We start from the raw sequence: 24201 nt of genomic DNA on the forward strand, positions 1-24201 counted from the left end.
GCGTGATTACCCTTGAATACTCCTTTGTTCGATTTGAGTACGGACTACGTGAGGTGCATCAAGCCGCAACAATGCCGTCTTTAAACCACTTTGAGTTTCCTCTCCAAAGTTAACGATGTACAGTCAAAGAAAGTATTCTTCTTGTGTGAAAATCCTAGTTATATATAGCATTCTACGTGTTTGATGAAACTCCTCAATGAATATGTACCACTCTCTTTCCCATGATTAGATTCTGCTTAGAAAAAAGAATTGCAAGTTCCTAAATATAGTGAAAAACGATGCAATGTCATCAAGTTTGAAACTCAGTACTGTGGCATATGCTCTTGACAATAGTTCTAAGATGGCGACTCTAACTATGGATGGAGCTGGCATTTTTTTAAGATATATTTTTGTTTTGGTCATAGATTTTGTGCACCCAGACGTTGGCTATGGGAGTGACTTGGAGTGAAACATGTATATCATTTTGTTGATGTATTTGATTAACTAAATCAACTCATCATAGTTTTAGGCTTTTAGCCTTCATTCAAGAACAGTTACAAAAATAACCAATTTTATTTTACTATATGACTAAGTAGTTTGGAGATTATTCAATTGTTTCATTCATAAAATCAGGGTAAAAGGAAAGTCTATACGAGCATGTAATGTGCTGAGAAGACTAACCTACAACAATTTAATGAGCTAAGATGCACACATAATGCATCAAACAGATTTGAGAACAAAGTTTTGAAAATTTTGAGGGACTAACCTTGTAATTCTTGATAATAATTTTCAGTTTGATCAACCAGGAAATCCATCCAGTAATCCTCCCAAACAGAACACCCCTTCAATATAGAACTGTAATCACAAATGATGTAAGCAGTAGTCAGGTAAATGTATATGTCTATAATCATTTTTATATTCTAACTCAATTTCATTATATAGTCATTCATCAATAATCTAATCCATACTTAAATCAAAGATGATGCAAGCTTGCAAATGGTTTTAATAGACACAAATCCGTTGCTTCATTCTCTAAGTTCGGAGCTCAACTGCTACTCCTTTCTCATTCTCCAAGTTCCTAGCTCAAGTAAACACAATCTTTTCATATTAGTCTTTTAATATAATACACTAATCTATTTTTCTTTCAAAAAATAGCAATGTACTTTCTTTTAACCCTCAAAAATATGAAACTCGAACAGCTCATGTGAAACAAAAAATTCATAAATGTTGTCCTCACTACTTCACTTTTTAATTTAATGTAGGTTCTTTTGTTCTTGAACTCAATTATTCTACTAAATCAACTGAATCAAGTCGTGGTGATAACAACTGGCTTCAACTCTTGTGATTACATTTAGATTCTTCATTGATATTGTTGCAAAATGTAGAGGAGGTTGTAGTTAAAAATGAGGAGCTTAATAAGGAAGAGTCGGTTGATGGGATTGGGTCTTCATTGCTTTCAGGGTCTGTTTCAATGGTACTTTGTTGTATCCTTTGATGATTTGCACCATCTTGTGTGTTCATCTTATTTTATGTTGGGTCAAATGCAAGAAATAGCAATGTAGTTTCATTGATTTGGGTGTTATAGCATACTGCTTCCATTTATTTATAGCACGTCATTGTAGCTTTTCCAATGTATAATGTCCTAATAAGAAAAAAGGAAAGTACAATACTACAATGCTATAATTGGGTAGATTTTATTAGTATGATGTAATAATAAGAAAAAATTGAAAGAAGAATGCTATAGTTTGGTATTTTCCTCTGAGTATAATGTCTTAATAAGGAAAATAATGAAAGTAGTAAGTGATAATTGGAAGAGGACATTTTCATTGTACAACATCCTAATAAGAAAAAAAAGTACAGTGTTATAATTAGGTAGGTTTCTCAGAGTATAGTGTCTTAATAAGGAAAAAGAATGAAAATGCAAAAGTGACATGCTATAATTGGGTATATTTCTCAGAGTACAATGTCCTATTAATAGAAAAAACAATGCTATAATTGGGTAAATTTCTCAGAGTATAATGTCCTATTAAGAGAAAAAAAAGTACAGTGCTATAATTGGGTAGACTTCTCATAGTACAAGGTCCTAATAAGAAAAAAATAATAATTACAATGCTATCATTAGGTAGATTTCTCATAAAATAATGTGCTAATAAGAAAAAAATGAAAGTGTAGTGCTATAACTTAGTGGCTTTTTTAGAGTACAATCTTTTATACATTTAAAACTCTACCAAAATATAGCATTGTTCTTTAATTTTTTTTATTACGATATCATAATTCGAAAAATCTACCCTATTATAGCAGTGCAAATGACATTGATATAATTAGGTAGAATTATTTTAGTACAATGTTGTCATAGGAAGACATGAAAATAGGCTGCTATAGTAAACAAATCCAAGAAAGTACGTTGCTATTTCTTTTATTGAACCCTTTTATGTTTAATATATGATGAGATTGTTTAAAATAACAATGATAATTAGACATATAGCCAAAGTACAACTTTGTAACTGGAAAAAATGAAAGTTGGATGCTATAATAAACAATTCAGTAAAGTACGATGCTATTTCTTGCATTTGACCCATTTATGTTTAATATCTGACAAGATTGTCAAAAAATAACAACAGTGATTAGACATACAACGAGTATTTCGTTTTGGATTGCTTCATTCACCACCTTGGTTAATTCTTGTGCATTCATCAATGCTAAATCCATTACCTAAATACTTTATGATATAAAAATTACCTTCCAATTACCAATAAATGATTACATATTTTGTGTTTGCATTGGATCACAAGATGGACCTCGACATTATGTCTCCAAACTTTTTTTTTTCATTTTCATTTTGTCATTATGATTACTCAAAATGATTTTATATATTTCACATATATGTTGCTATTATGAATTCATTTTTTCTGCTCAAAGATCAATGGTGCCTATAGATTCCTGTGTCTGGGGCACAACGACATTCTGCATTCCTGCAACAGGTGGCACATAGATTTATATTTTATAATTGGTGTAGCTTTTTATTGGTATAATAATTAATTGTTTATTATTAATATATGAGTGACAGGCTTCTTATATCACTGGAGGTGTTTATCTAAAGCCGCAACAGCTGGATGGACTGCTCCAATATCTAACAGTATGTGACTTCTATTCCCTCTTCAGTAATAATATTTTCATATGAAAAGAAAAAATTACACTAGTTTTACAGCAATATATAGCTTTATAGTCATTAATAATTTGTTTTGTTTGCATGCAAACAGATTTTGCGACAAATTTGCATTCCCGCAGCTTCTTATAACTCCCAAAGCCTGTTGATGTAGATTTTCGGGCTTTATAAGTTGGTTTTATATATTACTATTATTATGTGATACAAATTAAGTTTTACTATAAGACTTGCCAATACTTTTGCAGATGTTATGGTCACAAAAACACAATCAACAGGGGGTATATTTGTTCTGTTTGTCTGTCTATTTTCTGTAAGAATCACAAGAAATGTTCAATTTGTGGGTGAATGTGCATTTTTAATGTTTATTCTCATTCATTATGAAGTGTAAAAGGTAAGGTTCAATGCCAACAAGTTGTTTTGTTTCTGGTTGTGGTTATAACACTCGGTTATCCAATCCTAAAATAAAGCTATTAAATTCATAACATCATCTCTAATAGAATAACAAAACGTTCATATCTGTAATAAATAACAATAATAATGAAAAAGAAAAACAAGATATAAAGTTAAAGTCTTGGATATAATGGTTCCCTTATCAGCCTCAACTTGTCTAAACGCTTGTTATAAAAAAGTTAAAAATGTTTGGTTGTAAGTATGATCATGATCTCTTTGGTTTGAAGCTTTGTACTTACTCTTTGTCTCTGACAATTCCTACAATAAACATCATAGTATTTAGTTATTTTTTATTGCTCTTAGACTTTCTTATATAAAAAACAAAACACTAATGGATGGAAATATGTTGACAAACATTTCATCATCATCACGAATTATTGCTATATATTATTTGACCAGTAGGACTCTCAATTTATCTTATTCAAGATGATAAGTAATTTGTGGGTAACTTTCATTTTATCATTTTCATGTCACGTATGTTAACATGCAAAACCTGAGTATAAATTTAAAGCCGGCATACTATTATCTTTGTATCCTTCCGACTTTGCTGTTCAAAAAAAATAGAAATAAAACAACTCCTAAGTTTAGTTGCAAAAATGAACCCTCATCATATTGCTTTCCTCTTTTCTAATCTTGTTATATTTCTGATTTTTGCCACCAATTCTGCTTTTGGTGGTGGTAACGAGACCGATTATCAGGCGTTGTTGAAGTTCAAGTCTATGATCAGGAATGAAGAAGCTCTAAGCTCATGGAACTCTTCCTTTCATTTCTGTGATTGGAGTGGTGTTTCATGTGGGAAGCAGAATAAAAAAGTCACTGCTCTATGGTTGGAGTCGCAAGGGCTAGAAGGCCCGTTGTCTCCTTGTATAGGGAACCTCAGCTTCCTTCGTTTGTTTTCTCTAAAAAACAATAGTTTTCAAGGATCGATCCCTCATGAACCGGGTCGTCTATCAAGGCTACAAGGCCTTGATCTTGGCTTTAACAAATTCGATGGATTCATTCCAAGTAACTTGTCCCGTTGTTCTAACATTGAAAAGCTAGCTCGCACTTCATGATAACAAGCTAGTTGGAAGCATACCCAAAGAGATCAGTTTTCTCTCCAAACTTGCTTTTATTAGCCTTCATCATAATAATTTAACAGGTGGAATCCCATCTGACTTGGGGAATATAACATCAATGATCACCTTCTCTGCAGCCGACAATCCATTTGGTGGGCGCATTCCAGGGTCCTTAGGAAATTGGAAAAATTTAATACAATTCTTCTGTGGTGGTTGTAACTTGTATGGAACAATCCCTCATTCCATGTATAACCTCTCACTCTTAACTAATTTTTCTTTGTCTGCTAATCAGCTTACTGGTAGTCTTCACTCAGCCATGGGTGAAATGCTCCCTCACCTTGAGTTCCTTCAGTTACGAAATAACCAACTGACCGGACCTCTTCCACCCTCCATATCTAACTGTTCGAAATTAGGAATTCTTGAATTGATGGACAACAATTTTATGGGGAAGTTGACAATTGACTTTGCAAAACTAAGTGATATTTATAAGATACTCTTGGGTAATAACATATATGGATTTGGAGAAGCTGATGATATGAAGTTCATTGATACTTTGAAAAATTGCAGCAGATTAGAGATTTTGGATCTTTCTAGCTGCAAGTTTCAAGGAGTGTTGCCGACATCAATTGGTAATCTTTCCGATCAACTCGCTTACTTAAATTTAGGAGGAAATCGTTTATATGGAAACCTTCCTTCAGGTATAGCTAATCTAGTTGGCTTGACCACATTATTTGTAGATGAGAACGGTTTAACAGGAAAAATCCCTTCCACCATTGGTAAGCTTCAAAGGCTACAAAATGCTGATCTATCTAAGAACCAATTTTCAGGGCCAATTCCAGATGACATCGGGAACTTATCATTGTTAACTAACCTTTGGCTACACTCCAACAGATTGGAATATATTCCACCAAGTCTGGGAAATTGTCGTCATCTATTGGAGTTGCAGCTTGATGAAAATAAACTCAGCGGTACAATACCTAAACAACTTCTTCAACTTTCATCTCTGACCATTATGTTAAATCTTTCTCAAAACAACTTGTTTGGGTCACTTCCCGCAGAGGTTGGCGACCTCAAGATGTTGACTTCTCTAGATTTGTCTAATAATAATTTATCAGGTAACATTCCTAGTAGCATTAGTGGTTGTGCTAGCCTTGTATTCTTATCCCTCAAAGGTAACTTATTTCAAGGCCAGATACCATCATCATTGAGTTCCATGAGAGGAGTTTCGATACTCGATCTTTCACATAATAATTTATCTGGCCAAATTCCTGAATTCTCAGAACGATTCTCATTTGAATATGTAAACCTATCCTTTAACAATTTTGAGGGTAAAGTACCCGTGATAGGAGTGTTTGCAAATGGAAGTTCATTCTCTGTTTTGGAGAATAGTAGGCTTTGCGGTGGCTTGGCTGAACTTGGGCTGCCCAAATGCAAGGAGATGGGAAAACATAAAAAAAGGCTTCCTTTGTTTGTAATAGTCATTCTTACTACATCCATCATTTTCACTGTATTGTGTTTAGTGTATGTTTTGTGTAAGAAAAGGAAGGGCCAACTGTCTCAATCATCAAGGGACAAACGGTTCATGAAAGTATCGTACGGTCAACTTCTCAAGGCCACCAATGGATTCTCCAAAGACAATTTGATTGGCAAAGGTGGGTTCAGCTCTGTTTACAAAGGAGTCCTTGATGATACAATTGTTGCAGTCAAAGTTCTACATCTTCAAAACCGAGGTGCCCACAGAAGCTTTATAGCAGAGTGTGAAGTGTGGCGGAGTATTCGACACCGGAATCTAGTTAAAATAATAACTTCATGTTCAAGTGTTGACTACCATGGAAATGACTTCAAAGCTTTGGTATACGAGTTTATGCCCAATGGGAGTTTACATGATTGGCTGCATGCAAGTGTAAGTAAATCCAGACTCAGCCTTCTTCAAAGAATAAATATCCTTCTTGATGTCGCATGTGCACTTGATTATCTGCAAAATCATTGCTTGCCAACCATCGTTCACTGTGACCTGAAGCCTAGCAACATTCTACTTGATGATGATATGGTGGCCCATGTTGGAGACTTTGGTTTAGCACGATTTCTTGGAACAAATTCAAACCAAAACAGCACGAGTGGCATTAGAGGAACGATTGGATACGCACCTCCAGGCAAAGTTCACGTATTCCTACATGCCAATATTTACTTGAAGTATATTACCTTTTTCTAAAGTACTTTCTTACAATTAATTTGCAGAGTATGGTGTCGGGAGTGAGATGACAAGTAGTGGGGATGTCTACAGTTTTGGAATACTATTGTTGGAGGTGATAACTGGGAAGAGGCCTACAGCCGACATCTTTAACAAAGGCCTTAGCCTTCATAAGTTTGCACACATGGGCATGCCAGACCATGTAAACGATGTTATTGATGATGAACTTCTGAATTTTCTTCAAGAGGATGCTATTGCTACACAATCTACGTTAGCATATGCAAAGAAAGTAGAGAAATGTATGGCTTTAACTGTCAAGATTGGAGTATCATGCTCCATGGATTCCCCACCACAACGGATGCACATCAAAAATGTTGTTCATGAATTGCAGCATATTTTGGAAATGCTTCAAAATATATGACATGCCATCTTCTCTCCTGTTACTTATGTGAATAGAAATAAAGGACTCTTTCTTAGTTAATTTGTTCATATAGGCACGTTGTAACTGCCATCACAAAATATGACATGTCATCTTCTCTCCTGTTACTTATGCCATTACAAATATTAGTCGTATTTGTTTTTATTAGATCTACACATTTGGTTGCCTTATTGGGTGTTGTGGAAAATGTTGCCTCCAAAATTAGCAAGTGGCAAATAGTTCAAGGGTTATTTCCGTAACTTATCATTTACTATTCATAGTTTGACTATGAATAGTAATCTAATATGAAATTGAAAATGGAATTGGACGGAATGGAGGCGCAGCAATTTTTTGGACGGCATTATTTGTTTTCTTCTTTTCTTCTGTATTCTCCTCTTTGGCTATAAATAGCCAGAGAGACTTAACCCACATATAACCAAACAATCAAATATATATATATATATATATATATATATATATATATATATATATATATATATATAGTAAAACATTACATATATATATATACACTGATACACCACCATATATTTTAGCCCTCTCACTCTATTTGTAATCTCTTTCATAATCCTTGTAAATACTGCAAATTATAGTGAATTGTTTCTCGGCTTCCTCCGCCCGTGGTTTTTTCCCTATTTGGGTTTCCACGTAAATTCCTGTGTCTCTATTCTATTTATTTTATTCGTATTTCGTTGTGATTGTTACGTTTTGATAATTTTTGATCCCATTCCGCATTGAGCTAATATTATTTAAGTCTATTCGGATCCTTCGTATTTCACAACAATTGGTATCAGAGCATCCGGGTTGTAATATTAGCTCATTGGGATCATTTTATCAAGTAATTAATCATGTCTTCGGTAAAATACGATATTCCACTACTGGATCGTAACACACGATTTCCGTTGTGGCAAGTAAAGATGAGAGACATTCTCATTCAGATGGATTTACACAAGGCGCTTTTGGGTTTCAATAAGATGCCCGATACATGGACCGAAGAAGAAAAGGAGATGAAAGATCTGAAGGCTTTATCCCAGATTCGTTTGCACTTGTCAAACGATGTTTTGCAAGATGTTCTAAAAGAAACGTCAGCTGCTTCTTTATGGCTAAAGTTGGAGCAACTGTTGATGACCAAGAGCTTACCAAACAAGTTGCATTTGAAGCAACGGTTGTTCAATCTCAAGATGATTGAAGGAGGTTCTTTAACTGAACATATATCCACATTTAAAGAGTTAGTAAATAACTTAGAGAATATGGATGTTCATTATGAAGATGAAGACTTGGCTTTATTCTTACTGTCGTCGTTGCCAGAATCCTATAGCCATTTTCGTGATACTATTATCTATAGCCGTGACACTTTAGTTTTAGATGAAGTCTATACAGCTTTGGATTCCAAAGAGAAGATGAAGCATATTACTGGTGGTGGTTCAAGTGATGCTAAAGCCGAAGGTTTAAATGCCAGAGGAAGAACAACAGAGAGAAATAGAACTTCTCAATCTTCCAACAGAACCAGATCCAAATCAAAAGGCAAACGAAAGTTTTGCAACTATTGTCACAAGAAGGGACATGTGCTTGAAGAATGCTTCAAGTTGAAGAATAAAGAAAAAGAGAAGACGGCAACAAATGGTAAACAAGCTAGCACTTCGGGTGAAGCCGATGTAGCTGAGGTGGAAGGTATTGGAGAACTTTTGACAGTTTATTCAGATAAACTGGATTCCACTGGTGATTGGATACTCGACTCTGGTTGTACTTTTCATATGTGTCACAACAAAAGTTGGTTTTACACATTTGAAAAGGTTAACCAGGGCTATGTGTTGATGGGTAACAATACTACATGTCCAGTTCTTGGACATGGTTCAGTCAGGATCCGTATGTTTGACGGAGTTATTCGAACCATGGGGGATGTTAGATATGTTTCTGACCTCAGAAGAAACTTGTTATCTCTCAGTTCCTTTGACAAAAAGGGATACGAGTTTGCTGGTAAAGGTGGAGTTCTCAGGGTATTCAAAGACGGTTCCGACAAACTAAGAGCCGAACGAAAAACCTCAGATCTTTACTTTCTTGACGGGCAAACAATTTCGAGTGATGCTGCTATTGTTTCAAAGTCTCTTTCTAATCCAGATCAGTCCCGTCTTTGGCACCTTCGACTCGGCCATATGAGTTTTCAAGGCATGTCAGAATTGAGTCGAAGAGGTTTACTTGGTCAACAAAAGATTGTTGATTTGGATTTCTGTGAAGACTGTGTATATGGCAAGGCAAAACGAGTGAGGTTTGCAAGTGGCATCCATACAACGAAAGGACCACTTGATTATGTTCACTCGGATTTGTGGGGACCGGCTCGAGTTGCTTCAAAAGGTGGAGCTATTTATATGCTCACTATTATTGATGATTTCTCCAGGAAGGTGTGGTCTTTCTTCTTAAAAAATAAAGGAGACGTTTTCTCTACCTTCAGAAATTGGAAAGTTCAGGTTGAAAAGCAATCAGGTCTGGTGGTAAAGTATCTTCGTACGGATAATGGACTTGAGTTTTGCTCAGAAGAGTTTAATGTCTATTGTCAAAAGGAAGGCATTACTCGACATCGCACAGTAGTCCATTCACCTCAACAAAATGGTGTAGCTGAAAGGATGAATCGCACCATTATGGAGAAGGTCCGGTGTATGCTTTCTAATTCCAAATTGCCAAAGTCTTTTTGGGCGGAGGCTGCTTCGACTGCTTGCTATGTTATCAACCGATCACCGTCACGAGCAATCGAGAAGAAAACTCCGTTTGAGTTATGGTCCGGTAAACCTGCAAATTATTCAGATTTAAAACCATTCGGATGTCCAGCGTATGCACGAGTTGACAATGGGAAGCTAGAACCAAGAGCAATCAAATGCGTTTTTCTTGGGTACAATCAAGGTGTAAAGGGTTACAAGTTATGGAGCTTTGATTTGAAGAAAATTATCATCTCAAGAGATGTTACTTTTGATGAGTCTGCTATGATTCAACCAGTTGCTGACTTTTCTAAAAGAACAGATGCATCAGATGTATCATCCGAAGCAAATAAAGAGTATGCTCAAATGGAGGTGGAGCTTCCTACTTCACCTACCACTAATCAGAGTACAAATCAGCATCAAGATTCTTCTTCGTCGGATGAGCATGTTGTTGGTGAAGATTCAACACCTTCACAACCACAAGCTACTACTCCAAGCATTGCAAGAGATAGACCGAGAAGACAGATTATTCCTCCGAAGAGGTATGCTGAATCTGATTTGGTTGCCTATGCTTTTATTGTTGCTGATAATATTGAGTCTACAACGGAGCCTGCAAATTATGACGAGGCTATCAAATCTGAAGACTCAAATGATTGGATGCTCGCTATGCAAAATGAGATGGAATCCTTGCAGCGAAACAGTACTTGGAATTTAGTTCCTATTCCGAAAGGAAAGAGACCAGTTAAATGCAAGTGGGTCTACAAGCTCAAGGAACCTGTCAACCCAAATGATAAACCAAGATACAAAGCTCGGTTAGTAGCTAAAGGCTACAGTCAGATTCCTGGTATTGATTACACTGACATTTATTCCCCAGTTGTCAAACATACTTCCATTCGTGTATTGTTGGGGTTGGTTGCTTCTAACGATTTTGACTTAGAACAACTTGATGTCACTACAGCTTTCCTAAATGGTGAGCTTGAGGAAGAGATTTTTATGCAACAACCTAAAGGTTTTGTAGTTCCTGGAAAGGAGAACTACGTATGCAAGTTGAACAAATCTCTTTATGGCCTCAAGCAGTCTCCTAGACAATGGTACAAGAGGTTCGATTCTTTCATGACCAGTCACAAATTCAGCAGGTGCACCTATGATAGCTGCGTTTATTTCAAGAAAGGTGACAATGGTTCAAAGATCTACTTACTCTTGTACGTGGATGACATGTTGATTGCAGCAAAAGATATGAAGGAGATTCAGAAGTTAAAAGACCAGTTGAAAGCTGAATTTGAAATGAAGGACTTAGGAGCTGCCAAAAAGATTTTAGGTATGGAAATTATTCGTGACAGGAAGTCTAGGATCTTGCATCTTTCTCAGAATTTATATTGAGAAAGTCCTAAGACGCTTCAATATGCACGAAGCAAAGTCTGTCAACACACCTTTTGCAGCTCATTTCAAGCTATCATCCGCTTTGAGTCCTACTAATGAGACTGATATGGCTTACATGGCACGTGTTCCATACTCTAGTGCTGTTGGATCTTTGATGTATGCTATGATCTGCACGCACCCTGATTTGGCTTATGCTGTTAGCATGGTTAGTAGATACATGGCAAACCCGGGGAAAGAACACTGGAAAGCAGTACAGTGGATTTTTCGTTATTTACGTGGTACGTCTTCTATGTGTTTACGTTTTGGTAAATCTAACACTGGGGTGTTCGGATATGTTGATTCAGATTATGGCAAAGATTTGGATAAACGAAGATCAATTACAGGGTATGTGTTTACTCTAAATGGTTGTGATGTTAGTTGGAAAGCCCAGTTACAGTCTACAGTTGCCCTGTCTTCTACCGAGGCAGAGTACATGGCGATTACAGAAGCAGTTAAGGAATATATTTGGTTGAAGGGGTTATTTGGAGAACTCGATGATAGAATAAAGGTGACCACAGTTTTCTGTGACAACCAGAGTGCTATCTTCTTGAGTAAAGATCAAATGTTTCATGACCGAACTAAGCATATTGATATTCGTTATCATTTTGTGCGGGATATCATTGAAAAAGGCGATTGTGTTGTGGACAAGATTCATACAGATTATAATCCCGCTGATATGTTCACTAAAAGTCTTCCTATAGCCAAGTTCAAATTATGTTTGGACATGGTGGGTGTTTCTGATCGCAGTTGAGCCTGAAGGCTCGTAGGTGGAGGAAGTATTATTTATTTTTCGGAAACAATTTTTCTCTATATAATTTTGCAGGTTCTTATGGAAGTTTTAGAGTTTGAAGAGCTATAGGTTTTGACTAATCGTAAAGCATGACTTGCTTAATTTTGATGTCAAGGTGGAGATTGTGGAAAATGTTGCCTCCAAAATTAACAAGTGACAAATAGTTCAGGGGTTATTTCCGTAACTTATCATTTACTATTCATAGTTTGACTATGAATAGTAATCTAATATGAAATTGAAAATGGAATTGGACGGAATGGAGGCGCAACAATTTTTTGGACGGCATTATTTGTTTTCTTCTTTTCTTCTGTATTCTCCTCTTTGGCTATAAATAGCCAGAGAGACTTAACCCACATATAACCAAACAATCAAATATATATATATATATATATATATATATATATATATATATATATATATATATATATATATATATATATACTGATACATCACCATATATTTTAGCCCTCTCACTCTATTTGTAATCTCTTTCATAATCCTTGTAAACACTGCAAATTATAGTGAATTGTTTCTCGGCTTCCTCCGCCCGTGGTTTTTTCCCGATTTGGGTTTCCACGTAAATTCATGTGTCTCTATTCTATTTATTTTATTCGTATTTCGTTGTGATTGTTACGCTTTGATAATTTTTGATCCCATTCCACATTGAGCTAATATTATTTAAGTTTATTCGGATCCTTCGTATTTCACAACAGGTGTAAATGCGATCAATGTTTTATATTTGTAGCCTGTAACTATAATAATATAAAATGTTTGTTATCAATTTGTATTGGCCAAAACAAATATGAAATGTGTGGATGAAATACATTTGGTCGTTTGTGCATGTCAATTCCAAAAAATGAATGCTCAAAGTATCATTCCTCAAGGAGGAGGCTATACCACGATATAGTATTTTCTTATACAGCAGATCATATTTTACATGAGGATTCCTTTTGGAGAGGATGACCATAAGACTTTTATAAAATAAGGGACCATTTAAAAAATTCACGATAAATAAAAGTTGAGGCCTTCATATATATATGAAAAAAAAATTAAAATCTAAAATTGACAGTTTTTGAAAATTGATTGTTAGTCGACGCTAACACACTGTTAGCCTTATGGATTTTTTTGGATGTATTATACCTTGATCTATGGCTCTAACAAACCCTTGATCTGATTATGGAAGGATAAGACAACATGATATTTAGGGCATCCAAAATCCATTGAACTCTATACAGTTCAATGGATTGTCACATCATCCATTAAACATCTATACAATATCACCCACAACCCATTAAACACCTATTCAATCCTAATCACCATTTTATTTTTTCTATTGAACCATTCAATGATCATTCAACTCCTCCATTCAACTATACTCCATGTCATCACCCACACTTCAGTCAACTCTTATTCAATCCTAATCATCACCCTATTCAACTCTTATACTACTTGCATTGTGGATGCTCTTAAAAGGTTACGACTTTCTAGTGGTTTCATTTTGACATGTTATGATGTTAATTGACACTACCTCGCCTTTTTAACTAATTAACTATGTTTTGGACTTTGGGACTAGATTTTCGTATTTTTCGAACATTAAAACCATTTTGAATAAAAATCTAAAGATTTTATAAACCATTTTTTACCAAATCATTTTTTAAACAACTCATGTGAGGGATGTTTCATATTTATTTTGTAACAACCAACTAAAGACATTGTTGTGTTTATAGAAGGACGAAAAAAATAGAATACAATTTTTTTAGGTATTCTTGAAGTCTATACGTAAAGAGGTGGTGTGAAACCAAATTAATAGTATTCAATTCCTTTGTTGAGTCCATTGATTTAGTTATCTACTCGCACTATCCTTATTATATTATTGCTTATTTTTTAGTGGAACATAACTTACATTGTTTAAAGTAAAAATGCTTTAAAAACCAAAAAATAAAATAAATAAATAAATTCTTCTACATTTGAGGTCTGATAGGACATTGAGCATTCCACAAAATGTAGGGTTCAAATAACATAAGGTAAACCCATTACAGGAAAGTTGGTTCAGACCCTTTAAGGACGACTTAAAAGTTCTAAAAAGCTTTACTTTTTAAAGATGATATGTTGCCGTTGTAGGGTAGATAAGTTGTAAAAGTCATAGTTGTTGAGCATGACGACCAGTGGTGTTGCTAAGATCATATAATTTGTTGTATCTAAATTCAAAAAGGGGTGTGGAAACTTGTTGCATGTCTTTTAATGTGAAATGAATACATATTTTGAAATTAAATGCGGAAAGTAGTTCTCTTGTCAAAGCCTTTGTGCTATATTTTCTCATCCTAATGATGGATTAGAACTTAGAAGTTAGAATATTTGTTACTTTCCACTTTCGAAGTCAACTTACAAATCTTGTGGAAATTATCTCTCATGAGGACGTCATTGTGTTGAAAGCTAGTAGAAAAAAGTAAATAAAGTTTATAAAATTCTTTGATTTATATAGAAAAATATCATATTGTTTGGATTTTTTTGAACTCAACCCAAAACGGTTAGCTAGCAAGTTGACTTAATAGCACTTGATACCGATTTAACCAATTATGGTAAAAATATGTTGTTGACAAGTTAACTCATACATGAAATATGTGAAATAATTCATTGGATTAAGACTCTACAATGTTAATAGGATATTATTCTTTTCATACCCCTCTTATATAACTATTATACCCCTCCCTAGCTATAATTTTTTTTTTTATAAAACGTGTTGTGAGTGCAGGGTAAGTAGATAATGAATATGATTACGTTAAGATGATTAGACATAAAAGCCTATACAAATATTATATACAAATCATAGGGTGGAGTACTAATAGCATCTCCAATTGTTATCCTATACCATGACTTATTAACTATTATTATTGTCACCTCATCATTAATCAATTTTAACCTCTATGTAAATGACTTTTCCAATGGTTAACTTCTTCTCATAGATTTTTCTTTAAATTTAACTAATCTATCATTATCTATTTAAAATGTTCTATATAAACCATACATTTAATTTATTATTTTTAAGCACACATCATATTTTAATACAAAATATTCTAATAAATATTTCATTATAAATTTATATTTCATAAATAAAATGTTATTAATTTTTTGATAGAATTAAATAACTAGTCAATAAATAAATAAATTAAAAAATATAATTAAGGAAGAAAATAAAATATGATTACAAGATAAGGGGTTACATGTAGAAAAGGTTAAACTATATTGACCATTAAATATATATTGAATGATCAATAAAAATGATAAAAAAAAAAAACTATGCACTCCAATAACAATAAGTGCTCAATATAGATAAAGAGAAATTAAACTCTAATTGGAGATGATAAATTAATAATAATAAACTCTAAAAAAGCTCTCATTGGAGATGCTAATAAGAACAATCAATGATATTCAAATAATGTTTAGTAATATATTTATTTTAAAGATCTCCATGAGATTTTTAATCATGTATTTTTCGTAATTGAACTTCTTTATATTTTTATATAGAATATTTAACAATTATGTAAATTAAATCAAAATAAGATTTGAGTATAAAATAAAATGTTATTAATCAAAAGAGTCATATGATAATATTGTGTTTTTATGTAATTTGACAAGGTAATTAATGTCACACCAATGTTATTTCTGTTTTGGTCGGGGAGACTCTAGGGATATAAGTAAATAATCAAAGACTTATTGTCGGCTTTGTAAGTCAAGAGAAAAAACGTTTTAAGGTCAAACATAAAAGATAACTGTTAAAGTTATTGCTGTTTAGAAAAAAATAAATAAATAAATAAATAAAATAAAAATAAAAAATGATCGTCCGTGGGTTTGAAAAAATCAATGGCTGGATTTAAGGTTCTCATATGATCGTCTCTGATCTGGAAGTGCTGTTGATTGTCCATTATTGTTTCCTGGTTTTAATTTCAGGTGGCCGTTTTATTTTACTAAAGTTTGAAAAAATCAATGGTTGGATAAATGTCAACAAACATATCATCATTACGGATCATTGCTATTAATAGGGTCTTAAATGTAACAAGTTAAATCAAAAAGCAATATACTATCTTTTGGAATCCTAAGTTTAGTTCCAAAAAATGAACTCAAAGCAACCAATTTCATTATCATCTTTCTCTCGTGTTGATTTCCTCTTTTCTATTCTTGTTATATTTCTGATTACCCCCACCATCTCTACTTCCTATGGCGGGAATGAGACCGATTATCATGCGTTGCTGCATTTAAAGTCCATGATCACCAATGATCCACTAAGCTCATGGAATGATTCCTTCCATTTTTGTGATTGGAGTGGTGTTTCATGTGGGAAGCGCCACAGAAGAGTCACTGCTCTACGAATGATTTCACAAGGCCTAGAAGGCTCGTTGTCTCCACATGTAGGGAACCTCAGCTTCCTTCGTTTGTTTAGTCTCTGGAACAACAGCTTTCAAGGTACAATCCCTTATGAACTGGGTCGTCTATCTAGGCTACGTGTCCTCGATCTTGGCTATAACAAATTCATCGGAGTCATTCCAACTAACTTGTCTGGGTGTTCTAATATGGAAAAGCTTGGACTCCATGATAACAAGCTAGTTGGAAGCATACCAAAAGAGATCAGTTTCCTCTCCAAACTTACTTTTTTTCTATTTGGTAGCAATAACTTAACAGGTAGAATCCCTCCTGTCTTGGGGAATATAACAGCAATGGAAGTGTTCTCTGCAGCCAGAAATCCATTGGGTGGGAGCATTCCAGACACCTTAGGCCATTGGAAAAACTTAACAGAATTTTACGTTTCTGCTTGTAACTTATCTGGAACCATCCCTCATTCCATTTATAACCTCTCACTCCTAACTAATTTCTCCTTTGCTGAGAATCAGCTTACTGGCAGTCTCCCCTCAGCCTTAGGTGAAATGCTCCCTCACCTTGGGTTCTTTCAGTTACGGGATAACCAACTGACCGGACCTCTTCCACCCTCGATATCTAATTCTTCGAAATTAGAAGTTCTTGAAGTGCATGACAACAGTTTTAGTGGGAAGTTGACAATCGACTTTTCAAAACTAAAATATCTCAATTATTTATCCTTAGGTAGAAACAATTATGGATCCGGTGAAGCTAATGATATGAAGTTTCTTGATACTTTGGAAAACTGCAGCAGACTGGAGTTGTTTTATCTTTATGATAGCCAGTTGCAAGGAGTGCTGCCGACATCAATTGGTAATCTTTCTGATCAGCTCTCGTATCTAGATATAGGAGCAAATCATTTATCTGGAAACCTTCCTTCAAGCATAGGTAATCTAGTTGGCTTAACCACTTTAGCTATAGGAGATAATAGATTCATGGGAAAAATCCCCTCCGCCATTGGGAAGCTCCAAAATCTAGAAGCTGATTACCTATATAATAATCAATTTTCACAGCCGATTCCAGATGCCATCGGAAACTTATCATCGTTGACTAAGCTTTGGTTACATTCCAACAGACTGGAACGGCGTATTCCATCAAGCCTGGGAAATTGTCATTATCTATCAGAATTGCGCCTTCATGATAATAAACTCCGCGGTGGAATACCTAGACAACTGCTTCAACTTTCATCTCTAACCATAGTGTTAGGATCGAGACACTTAACACACCACTCTAAACACAAGAACAACAAAGATTTAAGGTGGTTCGGTCTATTTCTGACCTACGTCCACACGAGGGTAACTAGGAGTGTATATATTTTTTCTGTGAAGTTTGTGATGGATCTATCCTTATAAATACAGAGCAATCTCATTTATAGAGATTGAAATTGAGAAAGTATATTAAAAAAGAAAAAAACATCCGGGTCTTCATCCACTACCTCAAAACATGGATGTCCCCTTTTTCTTTCTCCATGTTTTCTGGCTTTCCTTGTTTCCTGCCACTTCTTTTGACTAGCCCAATGGCTTCACACTCAACAATCTCCCACTTGAAGCCACGAAACAATCTTCACCATAGCTTCAACTGTGTATCTGTATTTCTGTAAAAACTTTTGATCTTGACTCCTTCCTAGTTACCCTGGCCTTCTCTTCAATTGACATGAAGGCTAGTTGAAGCTTCCGTTAGCTCCAACACATCAGTCATGGCTAAGTCTGCCACTGACCTGTTCTCTGTCTCCACCGGCTCCCACTGAAATGAACTACCCGATCCTGGAACATCCTGAGAACAAACGACACTCTCCATGTGAAACAGATAATCTGGAGAGACTTTTACAGATGGAATACTGGTTCTCTTAACCCACTGTGTTCTGGGTATTCTAGCTGAAACAAAGCCCATGCTCCCACTGCTATGAATGCCCTTGACTGGTTTTTCTGAACCGTTCCAAACACGTTCAACCTGAATCTGACCTGTGACTCTGGGTTTGCCATCTGCAAAGCAAACCTTCTTCTGTCCACGAGACTCTATGAACCGGATTTTGTTTTTCTTCTGAACTGGGACGGTTACTCCCTCAGATGGTAATCTGACCATATATAATGAACCCCTCTTATGTCCACGAGCTATCACAAGATTTCCTTTGACAACCTTCCACTGCCCATTCTTGAACTTAACCTCGTGCCCCTGTTCATCCGACTGCCCAACAGAAATCAACTGTTTCTTCAGACTTGGAATTACCCGGACATCCTTCAAAGTCCATGGACCAACTGGAGTCTTCAAATCTAAGTCACCTATGCTCGTCACATCAAGAACCTCATCGTTCGCCAGTCTTACCTTACCAAAATCTCCTTCTTTCAGATTTTGCAGTGCTTCACGGCTGTGGGTAGCGTGAAATGAAGCACCCGAATCCATAACCCAGGAATCCACATTGCTCTCCACACTACAGATCAAAACATCATCATCTGAATGGTCTACTGCAGCGTTAACTTCTTTCTTGTCTTTTGGACATTGATTCCTGAAATGTCCAACCTCTTTACAGTTCCAACAAGTCACATCATTTCGAGTCCTCGACTGACTCCTTCTCCTGTTCCCGCTCCCACTACCTCTGTTATTTCTTCTACCTCTGACCGCATTCAATTGTTCACTTGATGATTCCCCGGAATTTCTTCGTCTGACGTCTTCGCCTAGAATTAAATCCCGAATTCCTTCAAAAGTGAGCCCATTCGATCCTGTGGAACTAGTAACGGCTGTAACTGTTCCAGACCAACTGTCAGGTAATGATGATAACAATAGTAAAGCTTGAACTTCATCCTCGAACTTTATTCCCACTGACCCAAGTCTAGATAAAATCGAGTTTAAATTGTTGATGTGCACTGTAACTGAACTTCCTTCCTTCATCCTCGTGTTGACTAGCTCCCGAATCAGGAAGACTTTATTTGCTGCCGACGGCTTCTCGTACATATTAGACAATGCCTCCATGATTCCCTTTGCTGAGGTCTCCTTCAAAATGTTGAAGGCAACATCCTTTGACAACGTCAGTCTAATAAATGCCTTGGCCTTCTTATCCAAAGTCTCCCAGTTTGCCTGTGTCATCGCCTCCGGTTTTTCACTTAAAACTGCGTCCAAGTCTTTCTGCACGAGCAAATCTTCAATTTGCATCTTCCACCAACCAAAATCTTTCCCATCAAACTTCTCAATCTGAAGCTTACTGCTTTCTGCCATTTTCTGAAAGAACAATGACCTATCTTGCAATTTTCTGGAAATTTAGGGGCCAAATTGCAAATTTTCAAATCTGCTACAGTGTTGCTACAGTTTCTGCTGACGTCACCGTTGACGTCGTGCTACAGTGTCTGCTGACGTCACCGCTGACGTTGTGCTACAGTTCCTGCTACAGTGTCGTCTTCTCCGGCGGAACTTCGGTGCTACAATGTCGTCTTCTCCGGCGAGTTCAGGTGCTACAGTGTCGTCTTCTCCGGCGAATTGGTTTTTTTTTCGGTAACTATTCCGGCAAACCTTTGACCGGCGATTTGGACGTCTTCCGGTGGTCAAAAAATTCAGAAAAAAATATTTTCGGAATCTTCGGAACGAGACCTTTCCAACGGTATACACCAAAATCGTTTTTGACGAAAAAAATTTCGACCAAAAAACTGAAAATCACCTTCTGGAGCTAAAACCTTGCTCTGATACCACTTGTTAGGATCGAGACACTTAACACACCACTCTAAACACAAGAACAACAAAGATTTAAGGTGGTTCGGTCTATTTCTGACCTACGTCCACACGAGGGTAACTAGGAGTGTATATATTTTTTCTGTGAAGTTTGTGATGGATCCATCCTTACAAATACAGAGCAATCTCATTTATAGAGATTGAAATTGAGAAAGTATATTAAAAAAGAAAAAAACATTCGGGTCTTCATCCACTACCTCAAAACATGGATGTCCCCTTTTTCTTTCTCCATGTTTTCTGGCTTTCCTTGTTTCCTGCCACTTCTTTTGACTAGCCCAATGGCTTCACACTCAACACATAGCACTAGATCTTTCTCAAAACAACCTGTTTGGTTCGCTTCCAACAGAGGTTGGCGACCTCAAGATGCTGACTTCTTTGGATCTCTCTTATAATAATTTATCAGGTAACATTCCTAGTAGCATTGGTGGTTGCACTAGCCTTGTATTCTTATCTCTCAAAGGCAACCTTTTTCAAGGCAGGGTACCATCGTCATTGAGTTCCATGAGAGGCGTTTCGGGAAAAATTCCTCAATTCTCAGAACGGTTCTCATTTGAATATGTAGACCTATCCTTTAATGATTTTGATGGTGAAGTACCGGTGCTAGGAGTGTTTGCCAATGCAAGTGCATTCTCTGTTTTGGGAAATAGGAGGCTTTGTGGTGGCTTGCCTGAACTTGGGTTGCCCAAATGCAAGGAGACACATGATAAACATAAAAAAAGGTTTCCTTTGTTCGCCGTACTCATTCTAACTGCATCCACACATTTCACCATATTATGTTTTGCATATGTTTGGTGTAAGAAAAGGAAGAGTCAACCATCTCAATCATCGAGGGACGAACGGTTCATGAAAGTATCATATGGTCAACTTCTAAAGGCTACCAATGGCTTCTCCCAAGCCAATTTGATTGGCGAGGGTGGGTTCGGCTCTGTTTATAAAGGAGTCCTTAATGATCATGATGATAGATGTGTTGTTGTCAAAGTTATACATCTTCAAAAGCGGGGTGCTCACAAAAGCTTTATAGCGGAGTGTGAAGCATTAAGGAGTATTCGACACCGGAATCTGTTGAAGATAATAACTTCATGTTCAAGTGTTGACTACCATGGAAATGACTTCAAAGCTCTGGTATACGAGTTCATGCCCAATGGGAGTTTACATGATTGGTTGCATTCAAGTGCAAATACATCCAGACTGAATCTTTTCCAGAGAATAAATATTCTCATTGATGTCGCATCTGCACTTGATTATCTTCACAATCACTGCCAGCCATCCATCCTTCACTGTGACCTGAAGCCTAGCAACATTCTACTTGATGATGATATGGTGGCCCATGTTGGAGACTTTGGTTTAGCTCGATTCCTTGGAACAAATTCAAACCAAAACAGCACAAGTGGCATTAGAGGAACAATTGGATATGCACCTCCAAGTAAAGTTCATGTATTCCCAGGTTCTTATATCTATTTATAGTGTTACCTTTTTTTTTTGATGTCATTGCTTATAAGTTGCAGAGTATGGTGTTGGGAGTGAGATGACAAGTAGTGGGGATGTCTACGGTTTTGGAATACTATTGTTGGAGGTGATGACAGGGAAGAGGCCAACAGACAACATCTTTAACGAAGGCCTTACCCTTCATAAATTTGCATACATGGCCTTGCCAAACCATGTAACCGATGTTATTGATGATGATCTTCTGAAATTTCTTCAAGAGGATGCTATTCCTATTATAGCAGATGTAAAGAAAATAGAGGAATGCCTGGCTTCAACTGTCAAACTTGGAGTATCATGCTCTGTGGATTCCCCAACGCAACGGATGAATATCGGAAATGTTGTCCATGAGTTGGGATACACTTCAAAATAGTTAAGGACTTGAGGTGTCTTGTTAGTCGATATTTTGGGTGTTAATTGTTAAATATGGATGTATTTGAGTATCTGATGAATCTTGTATTTTGTTGAAATAAGTTGTGAAACAAATGGAATGAAGGTATTACTTTGAAAATATGGTGGTCTTTTCAGGAAAATGATGCATAACCTACAAAATCCTTGATATGAAGATTATCAGTGGCAATGAAGCTTTGTTTTCCCTGCCTCCTAGATAAATGAGAGCAGGGATCGATCCAACTGTGTAAATAAATCATACTTCAAAATGAAAACTAAAACCCTTATTGCACAACAATTTACCATTTTTACTTGAAAAGTCAAAACCACCAATAGATGGCATATGGCAAGGGTGTTCAAAACCGGATATCCGAAAATTCGGATATCCGAAATTTCGGATAGTGGATTTTGGTATCCGAATCCGTATCTGAATTTTCAGATATCCGAAATCCGGATATCCGAATTTTCGGATATGGATACAGATACCAAAACCGGATATCCGAAATTCTATCTTTTTGTCATTTTCAAATATCAATTAAACTAAACAATTAATGTTAACTATCTAAGTAGTTTAGTATTGACAAACGAAATGGATTAACCATTTGTACTACGTGATGAAACTCAAAATAAATTGACTAAAAGCTTTTAAAATCAATTAAAAAAACTAACTAACGAACCATTAAGAATAAATTGAAGTTTCTTTTACAGTAATCAAGTTCAATCTTTAAGTTAGAAATCAAAACACTACACATTAGAAAACAATAACACGATATAAATCTAAGCATCGTTTGAGACCACCAAATGTAGTTGTTAAGCCGAGATGAAGATGATCGCATTTAGTATAAGTATTGAGCAATAAAGTATTAACTTTCATTTTCATAAAATAAGAAAAAATAGTTAAATTAAAATCATATTTTTTCGGATACCGGATATCCGAAATATCCGAAAACTTACAAAATCACTATCCGTATCCGAATCCGAAAAACCGGATATCCGAATTTTCGGATAATTTAACAATTGGATATCGGATTTTTCGGATCGGATTTTCGGATTCGGATAATTATGAACAACCCTAGGCATGGCAGTAGAGCAATCAAGATAAGCCATGGACATAAGTTATAAAAATGAAGTGATCATGTTTCCTTCTTCAGCTGTGTTCATGGACAGACAAATCATCATCTTTATCTTTCCATTTAACTTCAATTGGTCCATCTTTCTCAGTTCTTGACACCATTAGGCACAGAAGATTTCCTCAATATATTGGAGTAATAGAGTCTTCCTTTCTTATATTAGAGTTTAGCAAGGGCAAAGCAGTAAGCAACCTTTCAATCTCCACATCACTAATTGTCCTGATTGCAGAACTATGACATTCAACTGAATAATTAAGAGCACAAACCAATATTTGATTATTTTCTTCAAAATATTGAAGTAACGTTCAACTTTCTTCTTAAGAGTGGTATTGGTATACCAAGGTCCATGAATTGTATAGACCTTAAACTACAAGTCTACAAGTAGCAAGTTTTATTCATGTAGAATAGAGTTTAGGGTTTGGAGATCATAACCAGCAGAAGCTCTATGTTTCTTTAGAACAAAAGGTCGCTGACAAAGAAATGCTGGTACTCCTAACAAGGAATAGACCATGACTGTCTACAAGAATCCAGACCAAAAGTTGAAGTTAACAACAAAAATGGCATGATATAAAATGACATGAATAATGGCAATGTAGTAGTAGCAGTTAAAACAAAAAATGGTTAACATGGTGTCCTTAAAATACTACAAGCTACTGTCAAGGAATTAAAATAACTACATATCAAGTTCAAAGGTTAGAGATTTCAAATTTTGGCTGTGGAAAGTCAAAATATGATATCTAATGGAAAAGCCTCAAGTTCATGATAATTAGCGTGTCTATGAGATCCAACAATGAGTAATCCAACAAAATGCCACTGTTGACAATCTAATCTAAGCAATCCAGATTCGGTTAAACTAAACATAGCATCTTCAAAATCAAAGACCTAAACATTAC

General features: G+C 35.7%; 1 protein-coding gene and 2 pseudogenes across 1 annotated transcript; all 3 read left to right on the plus strand.

The window, feature by feature from the left end:
• Positions 1-954: 954 nt before the first annotated feature.
• Positions 955-3490, plus strand: LOC145158624 (general transcription and DNA repair factor IIH subunit TFB4-like; annotated as a pseudogene).
• A 701-nt stretch (positions 3491-4191) lies between these two features.
• On the plus strand, positions 4192-7265 carry LOC145158625 (receptor kinase-like protein Xa21 pseudogene; annotated as a pseudogene).
• Positions 7266-16291: 9026 nt separating this feature from the next.
• Positions 16292-22231, plus strand: LOC145157091 (uncharacterized). The gene is made up of 3 exons (XM_079076227.1): positions 16292-17785; positions 20604-21729; positions 21812-22231. The coding sequence occupies exons 1-3, from the start codon at positions 16292-16294 to the stop codon at positions 22159-22161; spliced, it is 2970 nt and encodes a 989-aa protein (XP_078932353.1). The 3' UTR covers positions 22162-22231.
• Positions 22232-24201: the final 1970 nt, after the last annotated feature.

The sequence above is a fragment of the Lactuca virosa genome, chromosome 2 (genome assembly GCF_052849685.1).
Source record: "Lactuca virosa cultivar CGN04683 chromosome 2, Lactuca_virosa_CGN04683_v6, whole genome shotgun sequence".
In the NCBI taxonomy this organism is placed as follows: domain Eukaryota; kingdom Viridiplantae; phylum Streptophyta; class Magnoliopsida; order Asterales; family Asteraceae; genus Lactuca; species Lactuca virosa.